This window comes from Ischnura elegans, chromosome X (genome assembly GCF_921293095.1).
Source record: "Ischnura elegans chromosome X, ioIscEleg1.1, whole genome shotgun sequence".
NCBI classification, from domain to species: Eukaryota; Metazoa; Arthropoda; class Insecta; order Odonata; family Coenagrionidae; genus Ischnura; species Ischnura elegans.
In genome coordinates this window covers 40,076,797-40,092,150 of record NC_060259.1, presented here as the reverse complement: position 1 = coordinate 40,092,150, position 15,354 = coordinate 40,076,797, and the positions used below count along the sequence as shown (strand labels likewise).

Here is a 15,354-nt window from a genome sequence, read left to right as displayed (position 1 = left end):
TGATACGTATAATGAAATGGAATAGGCCTTACGGTGAACTGAAGACAGGAGTCCACTTTAGAAGGGGAGAAAGGCCGAGGTTATTCGAAAAATTCTCCACGTAAACCTAACTGGTTACTAATTGTAAACTTTGCCGTAAAAGCAGTTTTTTTCTGACGTAAGCATGTGAATAAAAAAGGACACTCGTGATGTTTGGGAATTCGTGGTTAAGGTTAATGTAGGCTGATTACTTGATACGCGTACTATGATGGAGGGCATGAAGCTCTGGATAAGACCTGGGTCGCAATGACCAGGGGATATAGCTGTGGACCGAGCAAGGACACCGAGAGCACGCGCTTTGGAATCCAGGGCAGATTCGAGCGTGCATTTCCAAATGAGGCCGTGTCATAGCCGTTATCACGGCAATCTGCAGAACGCGTTTCTCACAAAACATTTCCCTTTCGATTGAGAACAAACGATGAATTCCGCACAGCTGACAACCTCAACGACACCTTTATAAAACATGGAATAGCCCACGAATATAATAAGAGAGAAGAATTCTCTAATAATGCCTCTTAATGTCCTGTCAACCAGAGCGCACTTAAATGGATTACGAAAGTCACCACTCGCGTCGCTGAGGGTAGAGCGATCCGAATTTAACGGAGAAATAAACTACAGTTAACAATACAACACCGCTTGCCGCTTGAGATATATCCATATCTACTGCGCTAAAAAGTTAGGAAAAATACCAAACTTTACTCTCTACAACTCAACCATCAATCCTCGACTAGTTTCCTTACGCTATGTTATTTTCAAGACTAGCGGACTGGTAAAATGATAGTGTATCGAAATTAGTCAACGATAAAAGGTTGAGCTGTAGAAAGCAAAGATTGTTATGTTTCCTAACTTAAAATGGAATTTGACGAGGTAAAGGCCTCAACAATTCCGTATTGCGCTAAAGTTGAACTTCTCTAAGATATATAATCCGGTTCAACCTCGTCCTCGATTCTTTCTTTTTAGAGCATTACAGTCATACGTCAAAGTAGACTGCTAAATCGGTGACTCAAAAACCACATTTACCCACTATTATCCACACAGAACTCTCCCCAGAGTGCAAATTCGTTTCGTGAATGGTTAGGTAGAACAAAAGAAGCAGTTGCGAAAGAGAAATAATGCCATCTCCTCATCTCTATGAGAAAATTACTCCAAGTTCGACTTACCCAGGACACCTAATGTACAAAACGCAATCTATAATCATATTACTTGCCTGCGCAGTTAAATCAGTAATTGTCGCTCGCTTTATTTTCTAGTCATCAACTCCAAATGCTTTTGAAGTTGACAAGCTTCAACTTCGCTCGTAGGTTGAATCAAGACCTCAATCGATTCGTGCTATCTTCGTAGTACCTGGTCATACCTAAGGGCCGAGTGTATTCGTTGACACCACAACACTCAACTTCGATGTGCGAACACGGCTGTTCGGCAAATGTTATAGTCGATATGACACAATCCATCGAATTCATCACTTTCCCATGCTCTATTGTAAATGCAAATGCTATAATGCGAACATTGGAAACTAATTGTCGCTCTACGCTCATCGTCATGTTGTGAACATTTCTGAAAACCCATTAAAAATCAATCGGGGAATTAGCAAAACTACTACTGATGTTCAAATCGAAAACGCATCATTTTTTAAAACAACAGACGCTATAAGCCAAGCGCTCCCATTGGCCGCCAGCTTTCCCTGCGGCTAGATGCCGTGGATACATTGCAATCTCCGACAGGCAAAGCATTTAAAGCCATGAGTTTTCCTGAGCTTCTGGCAACAGGAGAAACTCGCAGCCATTCAGACCGCTAGGCGCGAAGTATCTGCAGTTTGAAATGGTGCGTTTTAGACATAAACATCATTAGTACTTCTGGTTCCTACTGTTTCGTGACAAAATTTTACTCTACCCTGTATATTTCTTTTGGTATTGATAATCATTCAATAAAAGAAAATAAAAATTTTTGTTTTACTAAAACTCGGTAATTCCTGATCATTACACTTACGTGTATTGAGGCATCTCAGGTCCTTTTTCTTGTAAAACTCTCCTGAAATAAAAGAGAAGAGAACGTTATGGCAGATCCTTCCCTGAGCCTAGTACCCTACATCAACTCAAGACAAGAAGCTAGAGTTCCAAGACTACGTTTAACATACCCTGAGAGCAACTTCTCAAAAATTCGGAGCAAGAAAACTTAGAATCAGAATTGTATTCAAATGAAAATTCATGAAAAAAATTCTCAACATGGAACTCAAACTCGACGAATAAAAAGTGAATACGGTGGGATGAACGCTAATAATTTGATTGTGAATTATACTGACAAGTTCAGACACTAAAAATTGTTCCAACTGTAACTTGACCGGAATATCAGTCCAAAAAGAAGAATAACTAAAAAAACTTCTGATCAAATTAGTTATTATTCTAAAGATGAAAAATCAGTTCGACAGTTTTAAATTTATTGAATACTTCACCGTGTTTGCTTTTCAAGAAGCATTTATTGCTCGTTGAAGTGAGAATTCATTCAACAAGTGAAATTAAACTCGTATTCGTTACAGCGCACCCACGATATTCTCTAAGCAATTTCCTGTCGTTTTACTTACGGGCTACGTCAACAATAAGATCAGACGAGATGAAAGCAGTAAAAACATAACATAGCAGGTAAAATACTTGAAAATACACAACCGATAATACAAACAAGCAGGAAAAAACAAGATGCCGCACGAACAGTGCTCGTTAGAAACAGTGCAAACTAATTACTACTAATTTTACACATACATACTACGTTGATGAGCCACTAAAATACTTATGGCCTTATTTCCAATAGGCCCATACAATCTTCACCGCTCTTTGGTTACTACGGACTGATGTTATGCGAGTAAAAGCTAAATCGTCAGTTCCACCAGTAAAAATTACATTGAAATGCCAGTCCTCCACGAAATTAGTCATTAAAAAAGGCTGTCGAAATGCCTGGAAATTTTCCGTTTCTTTTGCCGATCTCACATAGTACCATGTGCGTATTTGCTACTATAGCTTTAAATAATTTACTACAGTCTCTTCCATTCAGGATGGAACGTTTCCGCGCATCAAGACCAAAAAATAACTACGTTAACAGGAACTTGCATAGCAGTACCGCCATGGTGTGAAAGCAAAAGACAAGAATGATGTGCCCTTTTCCTTTATTAGGCCTAACATTTTCTCACTCATTTATTTTACACATTTAAACGCTTTGCTAAAGTCACGAAGAAGAAGATTGGCTAAACAAGTTTGTAAAAATAAACATCAATTCTTCTTTAGGGTCCATTGCTGCAAGGTTGGTGATTACCTGTCCCTATGGTTAATATGGAGTTAGCATTATATGGAGTTAACATGGGCTCTCAGAGAAAGGTAGACATTAGGAAAAGACGACACCTACGCGCCGGAGGAAAAGAAGGTTGGAGAGAAACCCGGCGTCCGCATTAGCCTGCTTTTTACGAAATACTGCAAGAGGACTACGGATTTATGTCCCATCCGACGGACGTATTTCTGTACTTCAAGTGACCTCCATATAACACTACATAAGGGATAGAATTTACAATTCTCCACCACCGCTGGGATCTGAAACCGGGCCTACGAGGTGGGAAGCCTGAACTAAAGTTTAAATGCCTGCCAAATCTCAATAACATTCCTCCCCACGATCACCACGTAAAACTACTACGCTTTTTTCAACTTGAGGAATACTATTAGTTACGGTTATCTTAGATAACACATCGGTCCGGTATCTATGAGCGCCGATGGAACTAAAACTACTCTTTCCATGGTTAAATAATGATGCCATTTAAAATACAGATTCGCAAGCTCAGAATTCACGAGTGAGAGGATTTAATGACGGACGCAGGTGAAGGAAATGTTCTGCAGTGAGGAAAAATCCACCCAACGCGAATGTGACGTTAAATTTGCACTTTGCATCGATTCGCTGAAACGATCGCTTAATATACTATTGAAATCGCTTTTGGTAAGCTGAATACGAGAATTTCGACGGAGGAAGTTTAAAAACACCACTACGAATAACAGGATTCGGCGTATTTTGCATTGACTGGACACAAGCCACTAGACAATCTCCATTTTGCATCCCTATTCGATGTATTTTGCACAAACCACACTGCCAGGGATGGCCACACTGCGGTGCACCGATGAAACGAACGCAGTGGTTGCTGTTGTTGACGTAGTTTAGAGCAATTTGGCGGCGCCCGCAGAAGGCGCCATCGTGAGAACTGTATGCTAACAAAGTAAACAGAGATGTATTTCCGCGCTAGAACTCGCAAGGAATAATGAGAAATAGAGAGGGAAGCCACCATCTAATTAGGAAGGAAAGGGATTTCATGCGTATTTTTCTTCCAAATGTACCCCTTCAGTTTCAGAGGCCATCTTTGAAATAATCTGCGATGATGAAGTAATGCTTTAGCCGAGACCTGGAATTCCACTGTATAAAATTTAAGTACTATTTACACACCAAAACTTTTTCGGCGGAGAAATAATTAATGGCGCCGTAGGAAAAAGTTGTGGAATAAAGCTAACAGAAATAATTTAACAATTTGAATTCTTCTACAAATCTGTGTCGATATATATGAGGGTTCTTCGTGGCCTCTAAATATTGGAACAAAACGCTGCAAAATGGTATTTTGGTAGCTTTAGCTGACAACCAGTAAACCACCGCTATTTCATCAGTCTTTCGAAGTGATTTATGACCGCAGACCGGGGAAGTCTCCCCTCGACCCAGGCCGAGGCACCGTGAAGCTACAACCACACTTCTACTGCAAGAGTGACATCGACCAACAAATACGAAACGACTACAACAGAAAGGCAGGCGATAAGGCATGCAGACAACACATATACTCGACGCAAGCAAGTTGCGCTCTCAAGCACATAGAAAACGAGCGAAGGCGTGCAGGTGTCGCATGCTCTCGCACGACTTGACGAAATATTATACCTCTGGGTGATTTCCGTTCGGGTGATGCTGTGCTCCTGCCTCTGCTCAACCCGTCGATTCACCAGCCTGGGTGTACAAAGCGGACATGATGAGTGTCACTAGGCTGACCAAGAGAATCAAGGCGGTTGGGAGGGGAGTGGGAGGGAAGGTTGGTTGATTCGCCAAAGCGAAAGCGCGTGCAGGAAGGGGGTAATGGATATGGCAAAAGCAGGAATGGAGAAAATGGCAAAAGGGGGTGGATAGCAGCGGAAATGGGACAGGACCGCGCAATCGAGCACGCTTTTGACACATGCAAGGACCCTAAGCACTGGTAGCTCAAATGTGAAAACCACTTGGGCTCCGTTGCGATGTCTTAAGAGACATGAAGATGGAGAGCAGAGAGAGGGGACCTTCGTCAGCACTTGCCTATGTCTCTAATGTAAAAACGTTACAACTGAAAAATTTAAGGAAACATGTTTCAAAACCGAGATAATTTGAGATAGAGGCAAGGGAAAACGTTGACAACGATCTTCTCTTTGTGCCCTCAAAACCATGATGCCTTTTCAGTGAAGTCATTAACCCTCTTTAAACCAGGGCTGCTTCTGGAAGATATTATACTTCCAGATTTTCCATTTTCGAGAAAGTGAATATTTTCTACTCAATCATAATCATTGAGGCAGCTACATATTTTAACATTGAATTTTACATCACAATAGAACATGTAGTTTAAATCCATCCTAATCAGAGTTGAAAATGAATATATTTTTGATGTTACGTAGAAGTAACACTGGGTTACAATGGGTTAAGGGTTTACCTCCTGATAATGACCTGAAAATGTCGGAACTGGTTGAGTTTTTTAATAAGTACTGTGTGGGATAAGACACATTGTATTTTTTCATCCATCGTGTCACCATTAAAAAAAGTGAACTCTCAAACTATTGATTTCATAGTAGCATATATTTTAAACGAGTAATACGTGACGAAAAAGTTTCAGTGGAGCGAGAGTGATATTTAAATTTAATACGAACGAAGAAGGAGAAGAGCATACGGACTTTAAGAACGTATTTCACAATTATTATCACGTCCATTTGCTAAATGTTTCCATATTCCCATAGTAATACTGGAGTTTGGATTCCAATATGGCCTCCACTTTCTGACAGCACCCAGCCACCTAGATAACTTTCGTCAATGCGTATGCTGAAAAAAGTCAAAGCACACTCGTGCCGCAACTAGATGAAATGTGGAACTAAAGCGGTGAATTTTAGAAATGTACTGGAACCTCAGAGTAAATATACTCAATGGCGCTGAAAGGTGACTGTGCACTCCCGAAATGGAAATCCCGACGATAAAACCCTTACGTATTACTGTGGGAAACGAAAGAAGCTACAGAATGAAACACTTATAAATTAAAGCTCTTAAAATCCAGATAAATCTCTCTCTTCGTAAATACTAAAATAAATGGATATAAAATTATTAACCGAAATAAACAACACATAAACAAAAGAAGGAATCGAAGGAATCATCTGATAAGATCCATTAAGATGATCTCGCAATATGGCATTTCAATCTCGGTTGCATGCGAAGCCAAAATTCGCCCTTGTTATTATTTACCCGGAGATTCGAACAGGCACTAAGCTTCATTGCGCAATGGTTCAAACGTTAGATCAAAAACAACCAAAATTGAGGGAATAATACGAAAGAACAAATTACGGTTTATTTCCGAGAAATTTTTGGGCAAAACTGCCGAGCCCGAGTCAAATTACCAGTGCATAGGAACCTTGGACAATTCAGCAAAACACACATTATCGAATCGGAGGAAGCAATTTCAGCGGGCGTTAATTGGCGGTGCTCCCTCGTATTGGAGGCGTTTGAAAACAATATAACCTTGCTGTTTACACATGCAATTTTAATAATTACTTCGATTAACACTCAATAAGCTCAATTTTGTTACGGCACCACGACGACCTTTGACCGGTTAGGCTCAAAAGTGATAATGTGCTCAATGAAAAAAGCAACAGCTATTAGGGAGAATAAGCAGGATAAGAAGAGCATGATCCATACAGTATTTTACCATGTTGAGAAAAAGAATATCACGTTACTTGCCTGAGAAGTGATTTCAATTTCTATGGGAATACACCTTGATATTATAACAATTCCAAATTTGCAAGTCTCCAAATTCTGCAAAGAGCAAAATGAGATGTGCACCACCTTAGTTTCGGACATCAGATAATGCCTTAGGCCCTACTCGAAAGCCATGTCATCATTAAAAGAAACATTTCATTCTATGTTTCAGAATGCAAAAACTCAGTTACAAATATTAGAACATAGACAGGAATATCCGTCATGCAACTCGAATTGTGCTCATTCAAAGGTATAACGGATTCGGAACTGATTTCTCATTTCACGAAAAACTAGACTGTAATTCAAGGCCCATCATGAAAACATCGACAGATCGGAAGTCACATCGAACTATCTTCGCAAAAATATTAGCCTAGATATTTTTAAATTAGCGCATCCATGTTCCACAATGATAAATCTCAGTTACGCATACTTCATGCACTTACTTCGTACTCGACCCGAATGTTATTTAAAATAAGTAATGGAAGAGCTCAGCCTACATAAGTCACAGATATGCGAGAGTCACACATTCGGGGTAATGCAGGATATGAAGGCACCCGGACGGATGCTAAAACACAAGTATTGAACAATTTGGACGAAAACTTCATTTTTAAATTAATTTTGTATTTTTTTCCAGATCGATAGAATTTTCCATTCACCGCGCCAACTAGGGATGACGTTCGATTTTAGTGCGTCACATACTTGGTTGTTTCTCTACGGTAGCGAGACTTGGACGCTAAGAGCAGCAGAAATGCCAAGACTGGAAGCATTCGAAATTTGGTACAACCGAAGAATGATGGGAATGAAATGGATCGACCGTGTAAGTAATGAGGAAGTGCTAAGAAGAGTGGAGAAAAGTGAATTCTTTTAAAAAGCTCATGGAGAAGACGGGTTAACATGGCCACATTATGAGGCATGATGGCCTGATGAAGACAATCGTTGAAGGACAAGTGGAAGGGAAGAAGTGCAAGGGACGGCCCCGAATGAATTGCATTGGACATATTATAGAGGATGTAAAAGAGAAGAAGAACGTCACTAAGAAAAGGCTAGCGGATGGAGGAAAGAGGAATGGAGAGCCGCGTCAAACCAATCTTAGTCCCATGGAAAATTTGTCCTCTTTTATTTGGACGGGAAACTGGAACCGCCTTTCCCCCTAGATCCGCTACTTTATACCCCAGGCGGAGAGGTGAGCATAATAGGGTGGTCTCCTATTATTTTTTATTGCCAAAATCGAAAGATTATTACTCCTGGGGTACGTATTTCACGCTTTTAGATTTTTAAATGAGGATATCTATTTTTAGCGATTAAATGAAAAGTGAAAAATTTCAAGCGCGCCAAAACGCGACGGCTAAGTATGAATGCTGGAAAAACGCCGTGTTACGTCATTCTAGTTCCCGCTGTTCGCGTGTGAGGTGACCTTGGGGCGAGGCTTTGAGCGCTGATACGATGCAGGCTGCTAGCAGGTAGCAGAGTACCCTGCTAGCAGTTAGCGCTTGGCTTAAATAAGGATTATTAATACCCTATCACACGAAGGAAACTTTCCGACCTTAGGCATGCTTGCAGTTTTAATAGGTGATTATTATGACATGTTTCCCTGAGCTATGTGCCTCATGTATGCATTGGTAATCCCAGACGATGTAAAACTCCTATCTACTCGTATAGAAACTAGATTCCTGTGAAGACACGTGGAGTGGCATCGCATGGGCGCCAATCTGGCCTTTTTCAAATGCGGTTAAAATTGACCATTGCCATTCGTCTGAACTGTGATTTCTAAAACCAAGTAATTTGTATAATATGAATACACTAATGGTGGGTAAGGAATCGCAATTAATGCCTTTCGTTTTCTTTGATGAAGGAAACTACCCTATTGGCAAATCAGTTGGTATGAAATGGTATAAACTATGCCAAACGTCACCAGCCACCATGGCTATGGATGAACACGAACTGCAGCGGACACAACGAACTCTTTGCGCGTCGGAGCGATAAGTACGTTCCATGCGGCACCGAGACATCTCCGAGACCACGTGAAGGGGGAATGGGGGAGCACGACCCGGCGTGATGAGGCGAATGGCTTGGAATGCACCGTCACGCACGTGCACGATGAGGCACGCGGAACGTGAAGCCGCGACTCTCGCGCCCCTCAAAGCGCCGTGCCGACGCGGTGCCACACACACCGCACAAGATAAACTATCTGCGGCCGCTTCGGCACGTCAGTCAGTATTCTCACCTGCCCCTCCCTCACCACTAAGGGGCTACCATTAGCAACTCCGAACAGAGGTTTCACTCCAAATAAGTGACCTCTGTATGGTCCCAATGCGTAACCTCTGGGTTGAGAGCCGATCTCACCTTCCGGAAGATTCATCAAATTCAGTCATACGATTTCGACCCTTCAGGTTGCCCCTTAGCAATATCTGAAGATGATGGATTGATAATATTAGGAGAGGCCAGGATAAATTAACGGGTAGTTAACTCATTTCATACACGACAACATAATATCTATATATTAAAACGAAATGCAAACAAATAATATATATGGAGCACCACTGCATATTTATACTCGTAATGCAGAAAACGTTCCTTTTTTTATTTCCCAATTTTCGGGGGAAGGCCCCTCCTACACGCTCTAGGTCCTTACAAACAGGAGCAATTTCAATCTTCTGCGCAGGCGACCAAGACTGAAAATACGAAATCCCACATCATTTAATTCCAGATCATCTGCATTTATATCTATATGATATTCCGTAAGGCGACTTAACAGGCGGTCGGACGGATCTACATGACTGCGTATCCACTTTTAGAGCTCTCGTTTACATTTACTCTGAGATTCCAACAGCAAAGGCTATATTGGCTATGAAATAAATGCAATGGAATGACGATCACCGTATTTCTCGCACAGGATCTGCTGAGACCAGATCGGTCTTAATGGGAAGGAACAAAGTCATATAAGCAAGGGATGATATATGAAGGCTAAGCTATTCCCTTACTTATCTGACTGAGTCCAGTAAGTCTAAGTGGTGTAACTGATAGCATGCCTAACCGACAATCGGGAGCTCCGAGTTCGAGTCCAGACTAAGCCAAATGAAAATTATTTTTGCATGACGAATTTCATCCTTGATACATATAACTTTGCACCTGTGCGCGTGACTGCCGAAAAAGTCACTTGTTCTACGCAGTGCTTTGATTTATTCATTCCTACACCACCGAAAACAGCACATTTTGGCCTTCCACATTAGGGTTTTCCATTACTTTAAACATATCTATATACGTGCACGAACAACCATACCCTGGATACGAGCAACCTATGCAGGCAACCAACTACAACCCGCGACCTCTCTAGGGTGGCAGCAAGTTTTTGATATTAAATAATATAAAAAATATTCCACCAGTATTACTATATTGGTCGGGAGTGTAGTCCATTATAAAAAATCGCAGAAAAAACATTGGTGAAAACAAAGTTTTAAAAAAATATTTGTACTAGTGATTAAACGGGATAATTGGAGGCGTAGAATAAAATAGAAAATTATACAAGGAACCACACTTTGTCAAAATAGTAAGAACGAATAGGTTCATGTAGCTGGGACATTCCAAGAGAATTGGCGAAAACACGGTCATTAGTGATGTTTATGAGGGAAAACTGAATGGAACAACATCGGGTCTAAGAATGACCAGAAAAAGACCCCGGCAGGGCGATAATTCGCTGGAGTGGCGAGGCAAATATGCATGGGGAAATTCGATATAACTTAGGAGATTCAGGATAGAGGAAGGTAGAGAAAGTAAGTTGATGCGTCCAAAGACATACTACATGAATATTTAATTATGGTTTCGAAGTAAGCACAGTTTTTCGTTGCCTACAACAATGCCATCAATATTTGTAGCATAAACAATATATTTTCGGTAAACCTTTAATGTTAGTTATGGCTTTCTTATATCGACACTCAAGTTACTGGAACCAGTTTCGTACCCAGGAATTTCGTTCGGGGAGGGGTCCAAAACCAGTGGGGAAAGTTTTGTAAAAACAGGGTACTGAGTAGAGGGTTTAAAACTAATTTTAACACTTTTCATAATTGGAAAACCTTCATTTGTTAAAGAAATATTTTGTAAATTCATGATTTTTCATTATTTTGTTTTCTTTTATGATAGAAAATAATTTTATTTATATATTTCGGGGGAGGGGTCCGGACCCCCCGGATCCCCTTCTGGATGCGCCACCGACTGGAACGAAAACTTCGGTAATTCCAAGCGGTCAGTGTTAGGCAACTTGATTTTACGCGGAAAAAACGGTTACTTATTGAGAAAAAAATAAGTACAGGAAGTGCTATGGAGCCGAAGATTTGTCAAAGTAAATGATGCAACGTAGAAATAAATTCTCTTTCGTATTATTTTTGTTGCATTGAAATTGATTGCTTCGTTTAGACGATAGTGCTCTTCAAACTCATGTGTCTTGCTGGTTTTCATAAACAGTAGGTTATAAGTGGCCAAAGGAGTAAGTAAACGTGTTTGACACTCAGAAGCAAGTCTCAATAGAAACAAAACTAGGTAGGAGGTCGACACGAGGACTCCTGCTCCCACGACCACCTCACCTCAAGAGTGACCTTGCCTGCCAATTCTCCGCGCCCACCGTCACGCCAATTTCCAGCCACCACGCCAGCCCTGCTCTTCCGCTCAATTTTGCGCCCGACCCAATCGATTCCTTCAAAGTCATATTTCCTATCCAATCTAGCCCCATCCCCGACCCTACGCCCTCAAAGAATGCACCGAAATGTATAGAAATATGAATCCACAGGTGTATAGAAATGAACATCCAGTTCATATCTGAAGGCCTGATCACAAGATAAATTAACAGGTACGAGTAAGCCTGGGAATGCATGGACGATTTTGGTGGACCATAACGGAACATGAACGAATTCATGAACCAAATTAGAACAGGCTCTATTTTCTATTCATGCGTTCGCACAAGCTGGGTGGTTACACGGTGTATTTTCGTGTTCACTCACGTGTTCACACATTTAGACATTGACTCGTGTGTGTCAATGTACCGTTTACAGGCCTTTACAGCTTTTTCCACAGGTTGGGTTGCCAACTGTTTTGTAAAAATACGATCAAGGACTCGAAACAGGTTCTTTAGAAATCAGTTCGTTTCCAGAACTGCGAGCACAATCACTCATTAAACACGAGAGCGCGCACATACCCAAGTTTAAATTGTAACATGAAGTGTGCTCATTTCATTGATGCGCTAATAAAATCATTTTACGAAAACGGGATGGTTGGAAACAATATCATTAACGCAAACTCGCAACTGCTGCTATGCCATTACCACGTAAATAGTAGGATCTAGACAGACTACAAAGAGAGGTGCGGTTCGAACTCGCCACAGATTTACAATATGTACAAGAAGCACACAATAGAGACAACTCTCGCGAGTCAAACGAGCTCCAACTTCCCTATATCAATTTTGGACGGCTACGTCACCGTCTCTATTGATCTCCACTAGAGGGCACGTAAAAATAAAAGGAAACTTTCTTAGAGCTTAAAGGCGACATACTTTTATGCAAGAATCTTCTTTAGCTAAACATTTTTACAATACATATTTTATCATCTTTAAGTCCCCGGACGATGTGTTGACCCGCTTGCCCCTGGAATCCCAATAGGTATGACCTGCCACTAGTTTTTCAAGGGGTCACAATAGCAGAACATACAGCGACGGCTTTCAACTCCGTGCTAACACCCATGACTTGAGTGATGAGAAACCCACCCAAGCAAGACACGAAACTGATAACCCAGGATTTTACCCCAACGCCACCAATGTTGGAGTATACACGTATTTAACATCATAAGGCATATGGTACATAAGGATTGATATCAAGAATGAAATTAGGGAAATGAAATCAAAGACGGATGGCTAAGAAACTATTCTTCCACGCACGCCAGATGATAACTTTTAAGACGGCTGAACTAGAGATCTAGCAAGCTTCTCTATCACATGCTCCTGTGAGTTGAGCTGAAGCATGTTTCGCATGCTTACTGCACGAGTCTCACTTGCATGTGCGTCAACGTTCTCTTATTACGCATCATTGCGAAGTAAGTCCCTTAACAATTTGAGCACTTTAAGCAATCCACCTCCGCCACATGGCAGCGTACTTAGGCAGAGCGCATCCAAGCGGATTATTTCCATTGTAGAGACACACGCATTTTTTTAGCGATTTGGCAGTGCATTTTCAATGGTAGCTTACAATTAGACACACATATTCGAAATGCCGGGCAGATATGTGCTGTGCTTGCTAAGATGTCAAAACAAGAGACGTCCGATTATAGAGAAGGATTGCCAATACAATTAGATCCCAAACAAAGTCAGGGCGTCAAAAATACAAGATATTTTGAATGACATGGCATTTACAGGTGTTCCAGGTCAAAGTTTACTTTTGTCAAGGTTTTCGCTTGACGCTACTAAAATTTTATCGCACAAGCACCAAGAAATTTCTTTCGATTATTCGTTCGACTGGATACGTAAAATGTAATATTTCGAATAAAAACAATAATATTACATAATCTATAAACCTATTTCACTCACAAATAAGATTATACGAATTATCAAGGGAACAATGGGAAAATATCGAACTAGGAACCTATATTGCAATGCCTGGACCTAAATGAAATTGCGCTAGCAAAGACCAGGCTTTGAAATTAGCAGGGCACATACACCTGAGAGAACAAGAAAACTCAAAGACTGATGATAGATGGCAATTCGAAAGGAAAAGAGCCCAAGGCAGACTCAGACCACACTGGTAGGACCATATCCATTAAGACGTGAGATGATTGGATGATATGACTTTAATAAATACCGAACCAAATCTCTCACAACGCTTAACTATTTTTATATTCTAAGCAACTCCATTTACTTCAATCCTTACAAAGTCAGCGGGCGGGTTTTTTTTACACTCAAGCCTTTTATTTTTTGTGCCTCATGTAGTTTTTGTAACTTTTCTGTAGCATCCGACATGATTAAACATACCCGTAAGTATTGGCCCTCTCAGTGTCATCCTTCTTCCTTGGGTACTGGCGAGATATGCGGAGAGTTTTTTCATAAAATGTAGCAACTAGGAAAAAAACAAAACATGACAGAGCTCTTTTATTACACATCCATATGCGATTTTTTAAATTGAGGCTAAACTTGTTACCAATGACAAAGTATTTCTACGTTTACTGAAATATCAATCTAATATAATAAATTATAGCAAATTAAATAATGGACTAGGTAAGAGCCGATGTATCGGCCCGGCAACGGCAATTAAAGGGTTAAATAACATGGAAAAAATTAACTTCAGAAAATATACATAAGGCTTTATATCAATTTTTTAGTGCAAACAAACAAATCCGCCAAAGAGCCCTGGCATTCTTCAGTATACGAGGAAAAATAGGCTGCCAATGAAAGGGATAAATCGGTGGTGTCCAAACATCTACCACATCACGCCGCTTGGGGAAGCTTACAGGGTGGTAGGCAGGTATCGATGAACGTTGGATACGAAGAAAATGAAGCGAAGCAGTGAAAATTCCGTGAACTACTCAGTTGAAACTTCACCACGCCGCGAAAACCTACGCAGGAAACCCTGACAAGAGTGATCGAACAATGGGAGGGGAGAAGAGGTGGGGGATAGACGAAGGGTGGGGGAAATGGAGGGGAGGAAATAGGGGTTATAGGGGTGGGGAGAAGGAGAAAGTAGTGGGGGAAATGAGGGGAAGGTGCGAAATCTTACAGAAAGTATGGCAGAGGAACAGAAAGAGGCTGAGAAAAGACCACTTTACACTTCAACGTTCACAGGTACGTCTTTTTATACACCTTAGCATTGAGATCGCCCGAGCTTTACTATCACTATTGGAAATAGAAACAGTTCGCAAATAAAATACTATGGACAATCGCCTTACGTTATAAATCCGTTCCGAAGCAGGGGCGGATTCAGTATCAATTTCGGGGGGTCCTGACCTGGATCCGGAGAGTATGGAATAACCCCGGCAGAGAAAAGCGTTCTCCCATGTAAAATGTTTCTTAATGCCCAATTTGCACCCATTTTGGAGTCTAAATTTTCATTTTTTATTCTTTACAATAGAGGAAATAGAACAATGATAGACATTTAAGAAGTTTAAAAATAGAGAAGAAATAAATAACGGAAAAAATTACTATATTGATAAAAAATAAAGATTTGATAAAGTTTGGGGGTGGTCATGGCCCCTGTTACCGTTCACCAAATCCGCAACTGTTCCGAAGGACAGACTGCAAAG

The 15,354-nt window shown here is 40.8% G+C and overlaps 1 protein-coding gene across 13 annotated transcripts in view; it reads right to left on the bottom strand.

The window, feature by feature from the left end:
- Positions 1-15,354, bottom strand: part of LOC124171771 (catenin delta-2-like) — a 229,484-nt gene that overhangs the window by 86,853 nt on the left and 127,277 nt on the right. For 10 of the 13 annotated variants that reach the window (XM_046551086.1, XM_046551089.1, XM_046551093.1 and 7 more), the window contains 2 exons: positions 4,984-5,049; positions 2,026-2,067 (listed from right to left, as the gene is read on the bottom strand). The exons of 1 other annotated variant lie outside the window; for it this stretch is intronic. In XM_046551086.1, coding sequence (XP_046407042.1) covers positions 2,026-2,067; positions 4,984-5,049 — 108 coding nt within the window. The remainder of the gene's footprint in view (positions 1-2,025; positions 2,068-4,983; positions 5,050-15,354) is intronic. 2 more of the 13 variants (XM_046551083.1, XM_046551084.1) reach the window with 2 other exon arrangements.